At 42.2% G+C, this 21,174-nt stretch overlaps 1 protein-coding gene across 1 annotated transcript in view; it reads left to right on the forward strand.

Annotated features, from left to right (window-relative positions):
* The window catches only part of Kdm3b (lysine demethylase 3B), a 78,890-nt gene that overhangs the window by 27,051 nt on the left and 30,665 nt on the right, over positions 1 to 21,174 (forward strand). The window contains exons 7-11 of the mRNA XM_070036099.1: positions 3,078 to 3,677; positions 12,498 to 13,746; positions 15,087 to 15,288; positions 18,316 to 18,530; positions 19,604 to 19,756. Coding sequence (XP_069892200.1) covers positions 3,078 to 3,677; positions 12,498 to 13,746; positions 15,087 to 15,288; positions 18,316 to 18,530; positions 19,604 to 19,756 — 2,419 coding nt within the window. The remainder of the gene's footprint in view (positions 1 to 3,077; positions 3,678 to 12,497; positions 13,747 to 15,086; positions 15,289 to 18,315; positions 18,531 to 19,603; positions 19,757 to 21,174) is intronic.

A 21,174-nucleotide genomic window follows, 5' to 3' on the forward strand; every position in this document is an offset into this window, starting at 1 on the left:
CTACTGAGTAGATAGTTCTTCATCGACTTTTTTTTTTCTTTTTTCTTTTTTTGCCAATCTTGGGCTTGAACTCTGGGCCTGGGCACTGTCCCTCAGCTCTTCAGCTCAAGGCTAGCACTCTACCACTTGAGCCACAGTGCCACTTCTGGCTTTTTCTGCTGAGGAATCGAACCCCGGGCCTCATGCATGCGAGGCAAGCATTCTACCAACGAGCCACCTTCCCAGCCCTTTCATCGACTTTTTTATGTAGTTAGTCTTGACTAGATAAACAGGATGGGAAAGAAAGAAGTAGGTTTAATAGCTCTTATTATTATCGTGAATAGGGGTGTCTTGCATGACTGAAAACCTATTACTTCGATGGTGTATTGAGTCCCATTTTTCATTCCTTTCCTTACTTTATTTATTAAGTACTTATTTATACCAGATCCTATTCATTAGTCCAGCTGTAACTGAAGAGTACCTACCTCAGTGTCCTGTACTGCCTACTCATATCCTGCATATTCACCATAAATGAGACACATATATTCTAGTTGAGGAGGTTGCTGTGCACCAGGCTCTGTAAGTTGGGTAAAAGAGTTAGAAGTAGAAACTGTGTTTTTTAGTAGCAAATTTAGGGTTTTTTCTTTAATTTTTTCCCCCAAGTTACTAAGGTTTGAGCTTAGAACCTACTGCTTGTTCTGGCACTCAATCAGTTGAGCTATGCCACTAACCCATGTTGTTCTACTTCCGAATTTGTAATGGAGTGACTATTTTCTTGGCTGACCAATTGCAGTTATTATTGACAGCTTGTCAAGTTTAACAGAAACTCCTTGTAGAGATTCAGAATCACAGTTTCCTTGAAGTGTATGACTGAATGAGCAATAAGGAAGGAAAGACCTTAATGAACATATTTCTTCTGTAGTTCAAAACACTGAAAACTAGTTTATGTTCTATGCTTCTATCTATCATCTTAGCTACTTAGGAGCCTGAGATCTAATCATTACCATTCAAAGCCAGTCCAGGCAGACAAATACAAAAGAGACTCTTACCTCAAATTAGCCAGCAGAAAGCCTGAAGTAGAGCTGTGGATCAAGTAATAGAGTGCTAGTCTTGAGCTGAAAAAAAGCTAATCTAATCTAGAGTTTGAGGCCCTACCTAGGTGCTAGTGGCTCACACCTATAATCCTAGTCACTCAGGAATCTGAGATCTGAGGATCATGGTTCATAGTTGGTAGCCCCCTGGGACTGAAAAATCCCTGTGAGACTCTTATCTCTAATTAAGCACTAGAAAGACTAGAACTGGAGCTGTACTTTAAAGTGATAGAGCTCTAGCCTTGAGCAAAAGAGCTCAGGGACAGCACCTAGCCCCTGAGTTCAAGCCCCACAACTGACACACAAAAAAAGTATGAGGCCCTGAGTTCAAAAAAAGGAAACTCCATAATAATGGAGGTGAAAAAAAGATGAAGTTGTTTTTTGTTTTATTTTGTTTTTGTGCCCATCCTGGGTGCTGTTCTTGAGCATATTTGCACAAGGTTATTTATCCTATGAGCCATAGCTCTACTTCTGGCTTTTTTTAGTCTCACATAGGCACTTTCATGCCCCAGGCTTGCTTCTAACTGCTATCCTCTGATCTCAGCCTCCTGCATAGCTAGGATTACAGGCATGAACCACTGGCACCCAGAAAAAAAAAAAAAAAGGAAGTTTTAAATGAGAATGAGGATGAAAACAATGTTTAGCAAAATAATAGTTCTTAAATGAAATATTTAGGAAACTTAGCTAATATTACCCAGTATGATAAGTATTTCATCATAATAAAAATACTATTTTATCTATGGCTATTACCTATTTTTGAATCTTACATAATATTCTCAGAAACAAGGGGGAAAGTACAGGAAACCTTGGCTTTCTGTTAAAGGAAAATATAAGAAAGAAAATGAAAGAGAAACAAATTAAGTAACAAAAATATAGAATTAGAACTGGCAAGAAGAATTACAAAATTTGAAAAATATTACCATTATAATAATGAATACAATGAAAATATAACTCTGTAAAGAATAACAGGGTGGGATGTAGCTCAGTGTCAAAGCACTTGCTTAACAAGTGCAACATCCTGGGTTCAATCCCCAGTACCAAAAAAAAGAAAAGAAAAGAAAAGACAAAAAAATACAGTTAAACAAACAAAAAGGAGTAGATTGACTAAGCTGGTAAAAATTAGTGGCTAAATAACTTCGTGTTTTTAGCTTAATTACCATCCTAACCTCTCTGAATAAATATAAAAGCAATACCAACATTGTAGTGGGATACCAGTATAAAAATGTTTTACATGTAAAGCCTTGCTTGAGAAATCTTAGCTATATCCCATGTCCCATTCTCCTTATCCTTCTTAGGGAACGACGATAATTGTTTCTTCCAATCCATATCTACTTATTGTCTTGCTTTGCCAGGCACAAGTAAGATTTCATGAGATTGTCTGAAATTACCATAGAGAAAAGAGGGATTTTTCTTTTGGCCTATACTGCTCTTATTCTTTTTTGTGTTTATTTTGTTTTCCTCTGTCTAGATGCTTTGAACCAAGGTTTGAGGATCAGTTATGTCTTTATTCTTGTGTCTGTGCAATTCAAACTTGTCTTTGTTGGGTTCACTTTTCCTTTGGTCACCAATTCACAAATGTTGGTTTTGGTGACTTCTGGATAGAGTTGCTTTCATAGTTCAATTCTTGAAATGTAAGTATCTGTCAAAGACAAGGAGATAAATATATAATAAAGCAAATTATTTCATCAAAGAATAAATGAGTCCCAACTAGCTATGATAGTTTGTTTTATAAAAGAAATTATAATATTATTAGAACCCTCACAAGTCTATTTGAAGAAGTCATGTATTTTATGTAAGAATTACCTCTTGTAACTATTATCTTAAATGTGTATGTATAAAGTGAACAACAAGAAGACTAGTATTCTGACAAAGGGAATGTCTTAGGCATAGGAACGTGACAGTCTGTGCCTTTGTCTGCTTCTAGAGATAGGAAAGCTCTAATGGTTTGTAGTGTTCACAGGATGAAAGGTCCCTTACAATAAATCTTTTTTGAATTTTGTTTTGTAGGGGGGTACGTTAAAAGCAGTAAAATCATCCAAAGGAAAGAAGAAGAGAGAGAGCGTAGAGGGGAAAGATGGCCGGAGGAGGAAAAGTGCTTCGGACTCTGGGTGTGACCCTGCATCAAAGAAATTAAAAGGAGACAGGGGTGAAGTAGACAGTAATGGGAGCGATGGAGGTGAGGCAAGCCGAGGGTCCTGGAAAGGAGGTAATACCAGTGGAGAGCCAGGGATGGATCAGAGAGCCAAGCAACCACCGTCTACATTTGTTCCCCAGATTAATCGCAACATTCGCTTTGCTACTTACACCAAAGAAAACGGCAGGACTCTGGTGGTGCAGGATGAGCCTGTAGGTGGGGATGCACCTGTACCTTTCACTCCATATTCTACAGCCACAAGTCAGGCACCTTTGGCCCCAGAGGTGGGTGGAACCGAAAACAAAGAGGCAGGAAAAACACTGGAACCACTTGGCCAGGGCGTGGTGGCTTCAACAGGTGTGGTCACTACCGCCAACTCCACCCCAACCACGGTGAGGATTTCAGACACTGGCCTTGCAGCAGGGACTGGGCCGGAAAAACAGAAAGGCAGCTGGTCGCAGGCCTCAGGAGAGGTGAGTTGCTTCAGGGGCAGATTTGTCAGATTTGGGTTCACTCTTTCACCCTCCTTTATTGTTATCATGGTGAAAGCATCTCACTTATCCCAAGAAAGGAATGTTTTTCACATGCACTTAAATTGTATTCTCTGGATGGGCCTTTACTGTTCATTGGTCAAATGTATAGGAGAGAGAGAGAGAGAAAGTGAGAGAGAGAGAGAGAGAGAGAGAGAGAGTGTGTGTGTGTGTGTGTGTGTGTGTGTGTGTGTATGTGTGAGAAAAACAGAATATGATACTGGGGCTTAAACTTGGACCCCTTGCTTGCTGGGCTGGTGCTCCACCAGGCATACTTCAAATCCCTAATCAGTGGGTTATTTTTAGGATAGGTTCTTACTTCCCTGAACCACTGTCTGCTTCTGCTGGGATCATAGGTTTTGGCTACTGTATCTAGCTTCCCTCTGTGCTAGCCTTGAACTTCAGTCCTCCCATTTTCAGCCTCACAAGTAACTAGGATTACAGGCATGAGCCCCTGGTACCTGGACCAATGTATATATATTTAATAACTTTTTATAAGCTCTTAAAAGTTACCTGAACAGGGGCTGGTAAGGTAGCTCAGTGTAGAGTGCTTGCCTTGCATGCATGAGGCCCTGGGTTTGATTCCTCAGCACCACATAAGCAAAAGGAAAAAAAGCTGGAAGCGGCACTGTGGCTCAAGTGGTAGAGCGCTAGCCTTGAGCTGAAGAGCTGAGGGACAGCGCCCAGGCCCAGAGTTCAGGCCCCACGAACCGGACCCAAAAAAAAAACAAACCAAAACACCAGTTGTGCAAGAAAGTCTATGAGATTCTAATCTTGAAAAAAACTACTCAGAAAAAGCCAGAAGTGGCTCTGTGCCTCCAGTGGTAGAGTGCTAGCCTTGAGCACAAAAAGGCTGAGGAATGGTGCCCAGGACCTGAGTTCAAACACTAGGACTGGCAAAAAAACAAATCAAAACACCACATCAGTTGTTTTTTGTTTGTTTATTGTTGTTGTTTTGCCAGTTCTAGGACTTGAACTTAGGGGCTGAGCACTGTCCCTGAGCGTCTTTTTTGCTCAAGGCTAGTACTTTGCCACTTTGAGCCACAGTGTCACTTCTAGCTTTTTCTGTTTATGTGGAGCTGAGGAATCGAACCCAGGGTTTCATACATGCTGGGCAAGTACTCTACTGCCAAGCCATATTCCCAGCCCCAGTTGTGTAGTTTTTTTGTATTTTTTTTTACCAGAATATAATTATATGCTGCTGGCTATACTTTTCAAATAAGCTGTTGATTCTTGATTCAAACTGGAATATAAAATACAGGGTAAATCTTTTTATTTATTTTTTTTGTTGGAACTGGGATTTAAACTCAGCGTTTTGCTTCTCTTTTGGCTCTTTGTGACTTGAACCAGGCCTTCAACTCAACTTTTTTTTTGGGGGGGGGTCAGTTGTGGGGCTTGACCTCTGGACCTGGGTGCGGTCCCTGAGCTCTTCAGCTCAACACTAGTGCTCTACCATTTAAGCCACAGTGCCACTTCTGATTTTCTAAGTGGTTTATTAGAGATTAGGCTGACTTTGAACCGTGGTCCTCAGATATCAACCTCCTGAGTAGCTAGGATTACAGGCGTGAGCCAAGGCACCTGGCTCAACTTCTTTTTCTTTCTTTTCTCTTCTTTATTTTTCTTTTGTATTCCTATACTGGAGGCTTAAACTCTGGACCTAGGCCCTGTTCCTAAACTTTTGTTTGTTGAAGGCTAGGGCTCTGCCACTTGAGCCACACAGCTCCACTTCTGGCTTTTTGGTGGTTAATTAGAAGTAAGAGTCTCAAACACTTTACTGCCTCAGCTTCAAACTGCAATCCTCAATTCTCAGACTCCTGAGCAGCTAGGATTACAGGCGTAGCCACTGGCACCCAGCCTTAGCCTACTTTCTGCTAGTTTTTTTTTTTTTTTTTTTGTCAGTTGTGGGGCTTGAACTCTGGGCCTGGGCTCTGTCCCTCAGCTCTTCAGCTCAAGGCTAGCATTCTACCACTTGAGCCACAGCGCCACTTCCGGCTTTTCGTGCTTATGTGGTGCTGAGGAATCAAATCCAGGGCCTCTGGCATGCAAGGCAAGTGCTCTACCACTGAGCCACCTTCCCAGCCCCTCTGCTAATTTTTTTTTTTTTTTTAGATAGAATCTTACATTTCTGTCCAGGCTGGCTTTGAAGTACAATCTTCCTAGATATCAGTCTCCTGAATAGCTATGATTTATAGGCATTAGCCACTGGCTCCCAACTTTGAAATACCAGTTGGGGTGTGGTGGGGTATTTTGTTGTTGTTAAGTTTTAACAAGGATTTATTTTGGTATAACTGGGTTAAAGTAGCAAGAAATTAAAAAGAGAAATGTTTTTTGTGCCCCGCCCAGAAAATGGGAATGTAAGGCTCTTAAGTGGCAGTTCCTCTCCCCAGCTTTTTTACTTTCTAAACAGAATACCCTTGATCTTGTAACAATTCACAATCCTTAAACAATGGTTGGGGCAGTGGGGGGTGGGAGGCTGGAATGGGTTTGGCCAACTCCAGAGGCTTGTAACCTTTGGAACTTTGTTTGGCCAGACATAACTTTCATGTATTCTTTGTCTACCCATTCATGAAGAGTTCCCAGATTTTTTTTTTTTAATTTTTTTTGCCAGTCCTGGGGCTTGAATTGAGCACTGTCCCTGAGCTTCTTTTGCTCAAGGCTAGCACTCTACCACTTCAGCTACAGAACCATTTCTGCCTTTTTCTGTTTATATGATACTAATAACTTGAACCCAGGGCTTCATGCATGCAAGGCAAGCACTCTACCACTAAGCCACATTCCCAGCCCCAAGTTCCCAGATTTAACTGGGTATGGCATAAAGCTATAGTCTCAGGCTAGGCTGTGGGATTGCATGACAAATGGAGTTTGGGACCACCTTAGTGTTAGGTTTTTAAAAAGAGGTAGCCAAGTAAGAACAGCACCATTCACGTGGTATTCAGGTAAGGGGTAGGCTTATTCAGTAGACCTGCTGGAACCAGGCAAGGTTGGCACTCCACGCGGCTGGCAAAAGAGAGCATCTGGCCCCGGGTTAGGCCTTATATTGGGTTGGGGGGGGGGAAGGTGTGTCCAGGTAAAGGGAAGTAGGATCAGGTGGGAGAAAGGTGTGGCCACATCAGATTAAGATGTGACCTCAGCCATGCAGATGTGACCTTTTCCAGGTGTCCCAGTTGCCTAGGTAACGCAGGTACTGGGCGAGGTCTGTTCGCCGTCCAGGAATGGACCTTACACTTAGGTAACAAAGAAAAGGAGGGGCTGGGTAGGTGGCTCAGTGGTAGAGCACTTGCCTTGCATGCCTGAGGCCCTGGGTTCAATTCCCCAGCACCACATAAACAAAAAGAAAAAAGCCGGAAGTGGCGCTGTGGTTCAAGTGGTAGAGCGCTAGCCTTGAGCTGAAGAGCTGAGGGACAGCGCCCAGGTCCAGAGTTCAGGCCCCACGACCGGACCAAAAAAAAAAAAAAACAAAGAAAAGGAAAAAAAGTGTGAGGTAGAACTAAGGCCAGCTTCTGCAAAAGGTTTGGGAGACCCTACATAGAATTATAATCCTAAATTGGAGGTTAAAGTAGTATCCCAAGACCTGTTGGCAAAAGTGCTAGACCTTATCTGAAAGATTAAGCAAAAAAGGGCTGGAGGTATGGCTCAAGTGGTAGAAAGCATCAAAGCCCTGAAACTCTAGTAATGTCCCCTCTCTCTTAGTCCAAAAGTAAGTATAGTTATATATAGGAAATTACTGTGTGCTATGTACTGTACTTAAAATCCCACTTGGAATGAGTTCATATAATACAGTGGAAGCATTTCAAATGTAGTAGTGGCAGTTAAAACAAGCATAAGGCAAGAAAGAAGTATGACTGAGTCATAGAGCATCTGTCTAGCACATATAAGACTCCGGGTTCAAAATGTAGCACCACAGGGCTGGGAAGGTGGCTCAGTGGTAGAGTGCTTGCCTTGCATGCATGAGGCCCTGGGTTCGATTCTTCAGCACCACATAAGCAGAAAAAGCCAGAAGTGGCGCTGTGGCTCAAAGTGGTAGAGGGCTAACCTTGAGCTGAAGAGCTGAGGGACAGCGCCCAGGCCCAGAGTTCAGGCCCACAACCGACAAAAAAAAAAAAATGTAGCACCACAAAACAACAAAAAACTATGGCATATGGGGGCTGGGAAGGTGGCTCAGTGGTAGAGCGCTTGCCTTGCATGCCTGAGACCCTGGGTTTGATTCCTCAGCACCACATAAGCAAAAAGAAAAAAGCCGGAAGTGGCGCTGTGGCTCAAGTGGTAGAGCGCTAGCCTTGAGCTGAAGAGCTGAAGGACAGTGCCCAGGCCCAGAGGTCAGGCCCCACGACCGGACCCAAAAAAAAAAATAAAAAACAACTATGGCATATGTATTTTACCCATCTTCCCCCTTTTTCTGGCAAATGCATCTTTTAAATTACTAGTATATCAGGATAGGGAGGAAGATGAAATGTCCAGGTAGAAAGGGAAAAGGCCAAGCCAGGTACCAGTGGCTCATGCCAGTAATCCTAGCTACTTAGGAGGTTGAGATCCGAGGTTTGGGGTTCAAAGCTAGCTGGGGCTAGAAAGTCTGTAAAACTCTTATTTCCAGTTCATCACAGAGAAAACCTTAAGTGGCACTGTGGCTCAGGTGGTAGAGTGCTAGGCTTGCACAAAAGGAGCTAAGGGATAGCACTTAGGCCCCAAAGAAAAGGCCTGTAAATATAAATTTCATACTGTTCACGGTTTGACTAGCATTCACAAAAGAACTAGGTAAAGATGTTACGTAAATTTCAATGTGTAAGCTGGGCACCAGTGGCTCACACCTGTAATCCTAGAGGCTGAGATCTGAGGATCACGGTTCAAAGCTAGCCCGGGCAGGAAAGTCCATGAGACTCATCTCCAATAAATCACTCAGAAAACCGGAAATGGTGCTGTGACTCAAGTGGTAGAATGCTAGCTCTGAGGTGAAGAGTTGAGGGACAGTGCCCAGGCCCAGAGTTCAAGCCCAATGACCAAATAAATAAATAAATAAATAAAATTTACAATGTGTATAAGTCATCATAATTCCAGAGTTATTTAAAATCTACTCCTGGTCAAAGGTTGTGAATGTAAATGGGCCTATAAAACACCAAATTTTTCATCACACAAAGAAGAGATCCAGGGAATGCTTCTATTCTTAAAGTAGCAAATCTGAATAGATGAAATATGGATCAAATGAGAAATTCTTCAAATGAATTAGAGAAATTTCTGTGACTATCAAGCCATTTTCTTTTTAAATGCCTGTGCCTGTTTTCTAGGATGATTTAAAGGTAAACATTATTACAGTGTTTAATCTAGAGAAACAGCTACCAAGAAATTTCTTAGCCTAAGAACTGAGCTGAAATCAGTGTGCCATCGGTTTGTTGTAAGCAAAAGATTTAGAGTTTAAGCATATAAGCAAAAGTGAAAGACCATCCAAATCATCCAAATTACTTTCCATTCGTGTGTGTGTGTGTGTGTGTGTGTGTGTGTGTGTGTGTTTTGTGTGTTTAATGGTAACTTTGGTAGAGAAATCTGTTTATACACAGGGTTTCATTCAGTCATGCAGGTGTCAAGGCTCATGGCCAGTAGTGCTTATGAAATAACAACTAAATCTCAAGGCTTTGTTAAACCATTTTCCTTCCTGAGGAAAGGGTTTCAGTCAATACTTGTTTGGTTAACAGAAAGACAAATTTTTAATCTCTTTAAAAATTTTTAAAAATTGTTATTGTAAAGGTGATATACAGAGTGGTTACAGTTTCATAAGTCAGGTAATAAGTACTTTTTTGGGGAGAGGGTCCATTCATGGGGTCTGAACTCTAGGCTTGGGCACTGTCCCTTAGCTCTTCAGCTCAAGGCTAGCGTTCTACCACTTGAGCCACAGCGTTCTACCACTTGAGCCACAGTGCCACTTCCGGCTTTTTTCTTTTTGCTTATATGGTGCCGAGGAATCGAACCCAGGGCCTCAGGCATGCAAGGTTAGCGTTCTATCACTGAGCCACCTTCCCAGCCCATAAGTACTTTTCTTTTGGGATAGTGTCATCCTTTCCTTTGACAACTCCCAGATAAAACTTTAATCCTAGAAGCAGTCTCTTTAGCAAATGTGAAATGGAGGAGATTCCTGACCTTCCTTTTTTGTCTGTTTCTTTCTTTCTTTTTTTTGGGGGGGGGGGGCAAGTCCTGGGGCTTGCACTGGACTCTGTCTCTGAGCTTCTTTTTGCTCCATAATAGAACTCTACTACTTGAGCCATAGTGTCACTTCTGGCTTTTTCTGAGTAGTTTATTGGAAATAAGAGTTTCACAGACTTTTCTGTGGGGCTATCTTCGAACAACAATCTTCAGATCTCAACCCTCCTGAATAGCTAGGATTATAGGCATGAGCCACCAGTGCTGGGCTTGTTGGTTTGTTTCTTTGTTTCTTTTTATTTATTTATTTATTTATTATTTTATTTTATTTTTTTAGTCCGGTCAGTCGTGGGACCTGAACTCTGGGCCTGGGCGCTGTCCCTCAGCTCTTCAGCTCAAGGCTAGTGCTCTACCACTTGAGCCATAGTGCCACTTCCGGTTTTTTTCTTCTTGCTTATGTAGTGCTGGGGAATCGAACCCAGGGCCTCAGGCAGGCAAAGCAAGCGCTCTACCACTGAGCCACCTTCCCAGCCCTATTTACTTATTTATTTATCTATCTATTTATTTTTGGTACTGGTACTAGTGCTTGAATTCAGGGCCTGGGTGCTGTCCCTGAAGTGGTATTCTACCACTTGAGCCACAGCCTCACCTCTGGCCTTTTGGTGGTTAATTGGAGATCAGAGTCTCACAGACTTTCCTGCCCGGGCTGGTTTCAAACCTCAGTCCTCAGATCTCAGCCTTCTGAGTAGCTAGGATTACAGGCATGAACCATTGCATTCCTTGCTTTTATGTTTCTTGCCACTCTCAGGGAAATTTACATTTGTAACAAATTAAAATATATAACTTTGTAGTGTTTGGTATATTCATGTTATGAAACTCACCATTGTCAAGCTCCAGAAATTTTCCTTACGTTTGGTGCCAAAACCTGGGAACTCAAAATATTTCCTTATACTCACCCCCAAAGAAAATTTTATATCCACTAATCAATGAGGGAATAATGTTTATTTCTACTGTTTGACCTCAGGGCCTAGGTACTGTCCCTGAGCTTTGTGTTCAAGTCTAGCTCTGTAACTCCATTTAGGAATCTGAAGGGACTGGCTTTGAACCATGCTTCACAGATTCACATATCTCAGCCTCCTTGAATAACGAGGATTACAACCATGAGCCACCATTGCCTGGCCATTTCCAGTGTTTTAAAATGGATGTTTAGGTATATCATCCTCTACTAATTAGAATTCTTTTCTTTTGGTGACAGTCCTGGGGCTTGAACTCAGGGCCTGGGTGCTATCCTTAGCTTTTTTTTTTTTTCTCAAGGGCTCTACCCACTTGAACCACAGCTCCACTTTTTGCTTTTTTGGTGGCTAATAGGACAAATAAGTCTCACAGACTTTCCTGCCTGAGCTGGCTTGAGCTTTAATCTTCAGGTCTCAGCCTCTTGAGTAGCTAGAATTACACAAGGGAGCCACTGGTTCCTGGCCTTAAAGTTTAGTTTTTAATAATCTGTGGTTTGCAAGTCTAATGCTAGGATATGAGTTTTATTCAACTGAATCAGTACTAGGAGTGTCTAGCTACTTATGAATGTTTCTGTCTACATGTATGGTACATAGTATATATGAAAGTATCCCACACACACCAGGAAAAAATAAAAGTTTTATTTTTTTCATTCTCCAGTTATGTGAAGTGTTTTTGTTTTTGTTTTTGTTTTTTTGGGGTCTGGTCATGGGGCCTGAACTCTGGGCCTGGGCGCTGTCCCTCAGCTCTTCAGCTCAAGGCTAGCACTCTACCACTTGAGTCACAGCGCCACTTCCAGCTTTTTTCTTTTTTGCTTATGTGGTGCTGAGGAATTGAACCCAGGGCCTCAAGCATGCAAGGCAAGCGCTCTACCACTGAGCCACCTTCCCAGCCCCATGTGAAATGTTTTTGTTTGGTAAATATTTCAGTATGTACCTTTTTCTTTTTGGAGCCTTGTTAGAGCCTAATTATAACAAAAGGTCTAAGTAAATTTAGGTATAATGTTAATTGAAACAGCTGTTCAGCTTTTAGGTTGACTTGAACCCATAAGTAAATGGCCAATTTTCAAAAGGATTCATCTTAAAGAATTTCAGAATAATAAAGAAAATACTTTGCTATAACTTACAATGGGCTCGTCATAGAAGTTAAGTCACTCCAGTTGGGCTATTTGCAATATCTTAAGTAAATAAAAAACTTACAGTCATTTGAGGTTGATTGATGTTATAGGGGTCAAAGTAAGAGTTTGTTCACTAACACTTTTCCCTAGTTTCTTAGTGAAGTTTCTCCTTCCAACTACTGTAGATATTAAGAAGCTTATATAGCTTCCTAGCAATGCCAACCAGCTGGGTAAGAACAAAGGGACTGGTAGGTTGACAGACATTCTGCTTTCTCTGGCTCACCTTGCTTAAGCAAAGATGCCTTCTATGGTCCTTGGCAGGTTTCTTTTTCATCATTGCTGGAAATCTAGTGATAAGAGCAGATTCATAGAATTTTAGAAGTTAATTGACTCAACATTCTACTAGAAATATTGATCTAGTTCTAGTCATAGCTAGGACAAAACAAGCCATCATTAATTAGATTGTGGTGAAAGCCAGCCATACTAATGCAGGCTAATTTTCCTTTCAGAATTCAAGAAATTCTATTCTGGCTTCTTCTGGATTTGGAGCATCTCTTCCGAGTTTGTCACAACCATTGACTTTTGGAAGTGGAAGGAGTCAGTCTAATGGAGTTATAGCCACAGAGAATAAACCCTTGGGCTTTTCTTTTGGCTGTAGCTCTTCTGTACCAGAGTCTCAGAAAGACTCTGATCTCTCCAAAAACTTGTTTTTTCAATGTATGTCCCAAACTTTACCCACCAGTAACTACTTCACTACGGTTTCAGAGAGTATGGCTGATGATTCCTCTAGCCGGGATTCATTCAAACAAAGCCTTGAAAGCTTGAGCTCAGGCCTGTGTAAAGGTAGATCTGCTGTTGGAGCAGACACTAAGGCAGGCTGTAAAGCTGGCAGCTCTGTAGACCGAAAAGTGCCTGCAGAGTCCATGCCCACTCTCACTCCAGCCTTCCCACGGAGTCTCCAAACCACCCGCACCCCAGAAAATCATGAAAATCTATTTTTACAGCCACCCAAACTGTCCCGAGAAGAACCTTCTAATCCTTTCCTGGCATTTGTGGAAAAAGTTGAACATAGCCCTTTTAGCAGCTTTGCGTCTCAGGCATCAGGGAGTTCTTCTGCTACCACTGTCACCTCCAAGGCACCACCCAGCTGGCCAGAGTCTCATTCCTCTGCAGATTCCGCATCTTTAACAAAGAAGAAAACTCTCTTCATTACAACTGACTCCTCCAAGTTGGTATCTGGTGTTCTGGGCTCAGCAATTACCACTGGGGGTCCAAGCCTCTCTGCCATGGGGAATGGCCGCTCCAGTTCACCCACCAGCAACCTCACTCAGCCCATTGAGATGCCTACTCTCTCCTCCAGCCCCACAGAAGAGAGGCCAACTGTGGGGCCTGGGCAGCAGGACAATCCCCTCCTCAAAACCTTTAGTACCATCTTTGGCAGGCACTCAGGCGGCTTTCTGTCCTCCCCAGCAGATTTTTCACAGGAGAACAAAGCTCCTTTTGAAGCTGTGAAAAGGTTCTCACTGGATGAGCGAAGCTTGGCTTGTAGACAGGACTCGGACTCCAGCACCAACAGTGACCTGTCAGATTTGAGTGACTCAGAGGAACAGATTCAGGCCAAAACTGGCCTAAAGGGGATTCCAGAGCACCTGATGGGAAAGTTGGGCCCCAATGGGGAGCGCAGTGCTGAGCTGTTGCTGGGCAAGGGCAAAGGGAAGCAGGCTCCGAAGGGCCGTCCTCGGACTGCTCCCTTAAAAGGTGATCTTGTTGGTATTTTACGTGGCTTTGCTCTGGCAGTGTCTCCAGTGTTTATAGCAGGGGCCCTCACTTTGATAGAAAATTCTATAATTTCATAGAATTAAAGCCAAAAGGACCTGCAGAGACCCCTCATCAGACCTCATTCAGGACAGGGTTGTATCTATACCAGTATAATAACAGGGTTATCTGTCCACACAAGAAGATTCTAGATCTTCATCAGTTATTTTTAGTTTGGAATTATGTCCTTGTATTTTTTATCTTTTCTTCTTTAGCCTCTCTCCTTCCTTCCTTCCTTCCTTTCTTTCTGTCTGTCTGTCTGTCTGTCCTGGGTCTTGAACTCTGGGCACTGTCCCTGAGCCTCTTTGTGCTCAAGGCTAGTGCACTTACCACTTGAGCCACAGTGCCACTTCCAGCTTTTTCTGTGATTAATTGATTAATTGGAGATAAGAGTCTCATGAATACTCTCTCTCTCTCTCTCTCTCCCCCCCTCCCTCCCTCCCTCTCTCTCTCCCCTCCCTCTCCCCCCTCCCTCTCCCCCCTTTCCTCCCACCTCCACCCTTACCCCATCTCTCATTCTCCTGGTACTGGGGCCTGGACTTAAGGCTTCATGCTCTTACTTGTTTTTCATTCATGGCTGGCACTCTACTATTTGAGCCATTGCCTCCAGTACCAGTTTTTTGCTGGTTAATTGGAGTTAAGGATTTATCTGCCCTGGTTGATTTCAGACTATGATCTTGAGCCAACAGCACCCAGCTACTTTATCCCATGTTTAAATTTACTTCTGGAAGTTACTAAGAACTGGGCTGATGACATGCTTGTAATCCCAGCAATTAAGAGACTAAAACAGGAAGATCATGAATTCAAGGTCAGCAATGGCTACATAAAGCAAATTTAAGGCCACCCTGGGCTATATAGCAAGACCCTGTTTCTAAAAGATGTTCATTCCCACATAGAAATCCTTTGTAGACTTGAATCCTCTCAATTTGTTCTTCTTCAAAGCATACATAAGAATTTTAACACCTACCAAAATCCATTTATTTTTGATAGTAGGTTATGTTCCAGAAGTGGGTAAAACAAAGTCTAGTGGCAAAAGTAGCTGTTTTAGTGAAGAATTGATATCCTTTGGGAGCCCAAGAAGCCTTGATTAAAAAATAGTGATATCCTTAAGGACTAGATGCACATAATAGCCACCTTCCCCTGCTTGAATTTTTCACGCTTATGTGATTTTCACAGGTTCTTTGTTTACAGTTGAATGCTTTCTGCTCCCTTCACTTTTTTTGGGTACAAAGAGTAGTTCATGTCTAAATCATGAAAGCTTTTTCTTCTCTCCTTCATTACAGTTGGCCAATCAGTGCTGAAAGATGTAAGCAAAGTGAAGAAGCTGAAGCAGTCTGGAGAGCCCTTCCTTCAAGATGGATCATGCATCAATGTGGCACCTCATCTGCACAAATGTCGGGAGTGCCGCCTGGAGCGGTATCGGAAGTTTAAGGAACAAGAACAAGATGATTCTACTGTAGCCTGCCGCTTCTTTCACTTCCGGAGGTGCCCAAATTTCTCTCTTCTGCCTTCATTCCCAGTATTCATGATTGAAAGTACCCATTCTTTCTTTGGGTTTATAAACGTGTCTTCTTTCTTGCTTTCCTTACCATTTTGCTTTCAGGGTCTGTACAGAGGCTCTGTCATATTACTCACTAAGTTGGGATGAATTGAAGTTGATCAAAGTTAGTTTTAGCTGTAGCTCTGTGCTTTTCCCTGAGTTCCTAGGTTGGGTTTCATTAAAAACCAATGGTATAGCAGAATTCCTTTTGTTGTTGTTGTTCGTGGGGCTTGAACTCTGGGCTTACGTGCCGTCCCTCCACTCTTCAGCTCAAGGCGAGTACTCTACCGCTTGAGCCACAGTGCCACAGTGCCACTTCTGGTTTTCTAGTGGTTTATTGGAGATAAAGAGTATCATGGATTTTCCTGCCCAGGCTGGCTTTGAACCATGATCCTCAGATCTCAGCCTCCTGAGTAGCTAGGATTACAGATGTGAGCCACTGGCGCCCGGCTAGAACTCCCCTCTTTTTTTTTTTTTTTTTTTTGGTGCCCATCCTAGCACTTGAATGCATGGCCTGCCATCCTCAAATCTCAGCCTCCTGAATGCTGATTTTGGGGGAAATAAAATAATGTATGCTGTAGAGGCATGACTCAAGTGGTAGAGCACCAGCCATGAATGAAAAAGCTAAGTGGGAATATGAGGCCCTGAATTCAAGCCCCAGAATCAACACACATATGTGCACACACTCATACAATAGAAAGGAAGGGACAAAGGGAAGGAAGGAAGGAAGAAGGGGGAGAGAGAGAATAAAAAAACTATCAAAAAGAGAACAGAGCTGGGTGCTGGTAGCTCACTCTGTAATCCTAGCTCCTCAGGAGGCTGAGATCTGAGGATAACGGTTCAAAGCCAGCCTGGGCAGAAAAGTCCATGAGACTCTTTGTCCAATAAACACCAGAAAACTGGAAGTGGTGCTGTGGCTCAAGTAGTAGGGCACTAGCTTTGAGCTGAAGAGCTGAGGAACAACACCAGAGTTCAAGCCCTATGACCAACAAAAAAATTTTAGAGAGAGAGAACAGAATTAGTAACAAGGTGCCTTTGGAGTGGGGAAAAGAAATAAGACATATGTAAAGATATTGGCCTCACTGGGACCTTATCAAAGTAGCAGATTAGATGGGAAATGAGCCCATTGGCAGGAATGTGTGGCAGTGTGGTAAAGTGAGCTTCTACTTTTACCTCCTACACACTCAATGGAATAGGAAATAAATTCTTTCTAGGGAAGATTATACTGGAAGTATGGAAAGAAGCAAGACATGAAGCTGCCATCTGAGAGAGGGAGTATACTAGGAAACTATATCATGACTACTGGACAATTTTTTTGTGCATGTACATCAGTACTGGTGATTAAACTAAGGGCCTTGAGCTCTTAGCTATTTTCACTCATGGCTGGTGCTCCTTGAGCCATCCTTCTACTTCCAGATTTATGCTAGTTAATTGGATAAGAGTCTAGAGAACTTGGGGCTCAGAAAATGGCTCAGTGGTAGAGTGCTTGTCTCTCATGCTTGAGGCCTGAGGCTGTGGCTTCTATTCCTTAGCACCACATAAGCAGGAAAAAAAGCTGGAAGTGGTGCTGTGGCTCAAGTGGTAGAGCACTAGCCTTGAGGTGAAGAGGTGAGGGACAGAGCCCAGGCCCAGAGTTCAGGCCCACGACCTGAACCCCCCACTCCCCCCTAAAAAAAAAAAAAGAAGCAGTAAAGGCCAGAAGTGGCACTGTGGCTCAAGTGATAAAGCACTCTCCTTGAGCTGAAGAGCTCAGGGACAGTGCCCAGGCCCAGAGTTTAAGCCCCACGACCATGAAAAAAATAAATAAAAAAGAGTCTAGAAAAATTTCTACCCAAGCTGGCTTTGAGCTTGGGTCTTCAGATCTTAGCCTCCTCAGTAACTAGACTTACAAGTGTAAGCTACTGGTTCCCAAGTCTACTAGATAATATATTAGGGCCCACCAATGATAGAAAAGTATGATATCGGGCTGGAAATGTGGCTTAGTGGTAGAGTGCTTGCCTGCATGAAGCCCTGGGTTCAATTCCTCAGTACCTCATAAACAGAAAAGGACACAAGTGCCACTGTGTCTCCAGTGGTAGAGTGCTAGCCTTGAGCAAAGGAAGCTCAGGGACAGTACCCAGGCCCTGAGTTCAAGCCCCAGGACTGACAAAAAAAAAAAGAAAGAAAGAAGGTATGATGTTCAGGGTGACTTTTTTTCTAGTCACATTCTTTTTCTTTTTCTCTTTCTTTTGGTCGGTCGTGGGGTTTGAACTCTGGGCCTGGGCGCTGTCCCTCAGCTCTTCAGCTCAAGGCCAGTGCTCTGCCACTTGAGCCACAGCGCCACTTCTGGTTTTCTGAGTGGTTTATTGGAGCTGAGAGTCTCATGGACTTTCCTGCCCAAGCTGGCTTTGAACTGTGATCTTCAGATCTCAGCCTCCTGAGTAGCTAGGATTATAGGCGTGAGCCACCAGTGTCTGGCTCTAGTCACATTCTTTGGCTTAGCATAGGTATAGAACAGGTAAATGGAGAAACTGATAACTCTGGTAACAGCTTTTTAAAGAATTGGGACTTACTATGTTTTAAGTAGGATACATACAGTTGGACCCCCATATCTGCTATTTCACATCCACAGATTTCACCAACCATAGATTGAAAGTATATTTAGGCTTAAAATGGACTGATCACTCAGATATTTTAGTCATTTTTTCTTTAAAAAAAAAAATACAGTATAACAGTTGTTTACTTAGCATTCACATTGTGTCAGGTGTTATACATAATCTCAAGATGACTTAGAATATATGTTAGGATGTCCATCTCTCTCTCTATATATATATATATGTATTTGTATATAACATAAAAGTACTGTATCATTTTATGAGGGTCTTGAGTAACCACAGGTTTGGGTAGCTGGGGCTGAGAAGTACAGCCTAATATCATTCCCCATCATATCCCAAGGGACAACTGTATTTGACTTACCTATTTTCCTATCTCAGGTTGATCTTCACCCGAAAAGGGGTACTTCGTGTAGAGGGGTTTCTAAGCCCTCAGCAAAGTGACCCTGATGCTATGAACCTGTGGATTCCCTCTTCTTCCCTAGCAGAAGGGATAGACCTAGAAACCTCAAAATACATCCTTGCCAATGTTGGGGACCAGTTCTGTCAGCTCGTGATGTCCGAAAAGGAGGCCATGATGATGGTAGAACCACATCGTAAGACACCCTGTTTATCTTCCAGACATTACTAGTTGGACATTGCTATTTTCTTTCATTTAAAGGGGGATTGGTATGAGTGGAGGTTAGCATTTTCTATGATAAGTTAAGATCCATCAACTTATTTTTGTAGCAGCCTATAATTAATGTCTTAACTGTATTCACCAGACCTCATTGTTTCAGTCTTTGACAATTAACAAGCCAAAAACTCTGTTTCTGCTTCCACTTCATTTTTGTCACACTCCAATAAGATATATTTAGATCCTGGGCTGGGAAGGTGGCTCAGTGGCAGAGCGCTTGCCTTGCCTGCATAAGGCCCTGGATTTGATTCCTCAGCACCACATAAGTAGAAAAAGCCGGAAGTGGCGCTATGACTCAAGTGGTAGAGCTCTAGCCTTGAGATGAAGAACTGAGGGATGGCACCCAGGCCCAGAGTTCAGGCCCCATAACCGACAAAAAAAAAGAGATATATTTAGATTCCCATTTGGGTTTGATTCACCTTGAATATTTTAGTTTATTTTGAACAAATTCCTATTAGTAAACAATATACTATAGTTTGTTAATAGATGTGGTGCTACTTTAGTGCCACGTTTCTCCTATACAACCCACTTTATTACAGATATATTATTCTAAGTCTATGAGATACTATACTCTACTTTTAGATCAAGGAAAATCATACTTTGAAATTGTGCCCTAAATTTACAAAAAAGAACCTTCTTATTTCAAGCTCTCCACAATTGAAAATTTTATGTTATAGTTTGTTTGCTTTTGAGACCAAGTGTGGCTATGTATATAGTCCAGGCTTGCTTTGAATTGATGATCCTTCTGCCTCTCTCTAGCCCTAGGACTTTACAGTTATCTTAAGTGACAAATTGAAGGAATAATTTCCTATGGACCTTAGGTTATCTTATCTGAAGCTTTCAAAATGCTATAAATTCCTTGCATTTTGTAACTATTATGATAGAAACAAACTTTGTGAAGCTTTAAATTTTATTGCTAGACAAAATGGGTGGTGGGTCAGTGGATCTGGGGTCTTTTGTTATATAGTCAACGCCTCTTCTTCGTTCCACCAGAGAAAGTGGCATGGAAGCGAGCTGTGCGAGGTGTTCGGGAAATGTGTGATGTATGTGAAACAACTCTCTTCAATATCCACTGGGTTTGCCGCAAATGTGGATTTGGAGTCTGCCTTGACTGTTACAGGCTCAGGAAAAGCCGTCCACGCAGTGGTAAGGAATTATATTGTCCAGTACAGCTCTAGAGGTAACCTGAAGGTGTGTGTTGAGAGTTGGAAACTGAAACAGATACCTGAGCATTCATGCTTATAATTCTAGCTACTCAAGAGGCTAACATCCAGAGGATAGTGGTTTGAAGGCATCCTGAGAAGAAAAATAAGACTTTTTTTGTTTGTTCATTTTTATTGTTTTGGGTTTTTTTCTTAACCTAAGATCTAACTTATTTATTTTTAAATTCTTATTGTTGATAAAAGTGATGTACAAAGGGCTACAGTTACGTAAGTCAGGTAAAGAGAATATTATTATTATTTTTTTAATATGTTTGGTTTTTGTTGTTTTTTTTTTTTTGTTTTTTTGTTTTTTGGTCCGGTTGTGGGGCCTGAACTCTGGGCCTGGGCGCTGTCCCTCAGCTCTTTAGCTCAAGGCTAGTGCCCTACCACTTGAGCCACAGCGCTACTTCCAGCTTTTTTCTTTTTGCTTATGTGGTGCTGAGGAATCGAACCCAGGGCCTCAGGCATGCAAGGCAAGTGCTCTACCACTGAGCCAACTTCCCAGCCCCAAGAGAATATTATTTTTTGGACAGTCACCCCTTCCTTGCTCTTCCCAGCTTTTCCCTCCCATCCCTACCCACAAGTTGTATAGTTCATTTTCAATGTAATGTCTAGTGATTACCACTGCTGCATTTGTTCACCTTTCATCCCGACATTTCTGTGTTCCCCTTACCCTCCCAAAGACAGATAAACAAGACAAAAAGAAAACAAAAATGGCAACAAAGAAAAACCTCATTTCCATTTTCTGGCTGAAAAATAAGACTTATCCAGAATAACTTGCAAAAACTCAGGCTGAGAACTAGAATAATATGTCATTTGCAGGGAAATGGATGGACCTAGAATAAATCATAAGCCAAACTCAGAGAGACAAATAGCCCATGTTTTCTCTCATATGTGCAAACTAGACCTATTTTAGGTCTAGAATGTATTTTTCATGGGGACATGATAAATTATACAGGATTGTAGGCATTTACACATGAGAGGATACTCTTAGGAGAGAAACACAAGGATAGTGCCCAAGCCCTGAGTTCAAGCATCAGGACATATACATACACTAATAATAATAATAATAATAATAATAATAATAATAATAATAATAATAGCTCTTAGGAGAGGAACACAAGGATAGTGCCCAAGCCCTGAGTTCAAGCGTCAGGACATACACATGCACTAATAATAATAATAGTGAAATGACTAAGGAAAATAAAATAACCTTTTTTTGTATATATGCTAGTACTGGAGTTTGAATTCAAGTCCCCACACTGTCACTTGGCTTTTTTGCTCAAGGCTAGAGCTCTATCACGTGAGCCACAGCTCCTGGCTTATTGCTGGTTAACTGGAGAAAAGCGGCTCTCTGCTTAA

Source organism: Dipodomys merriami, unplaced genomic scaffold (genome assembly GCF_024711535.1).
Source record: "Dipodomys merriami isolate MVZ:Mamm:240054 unplaced genomic scaffold, mDipMer1.0.p SCAF_27, whole genome shotgun sequence".
NCBI classification, from domain to species: domain Eukaryota; kingdom Metazoa; phylum Chordata; class Mammalia; order Rodentia; family Heteromyidae; genus Dipodomys; species Dipodomys merriami.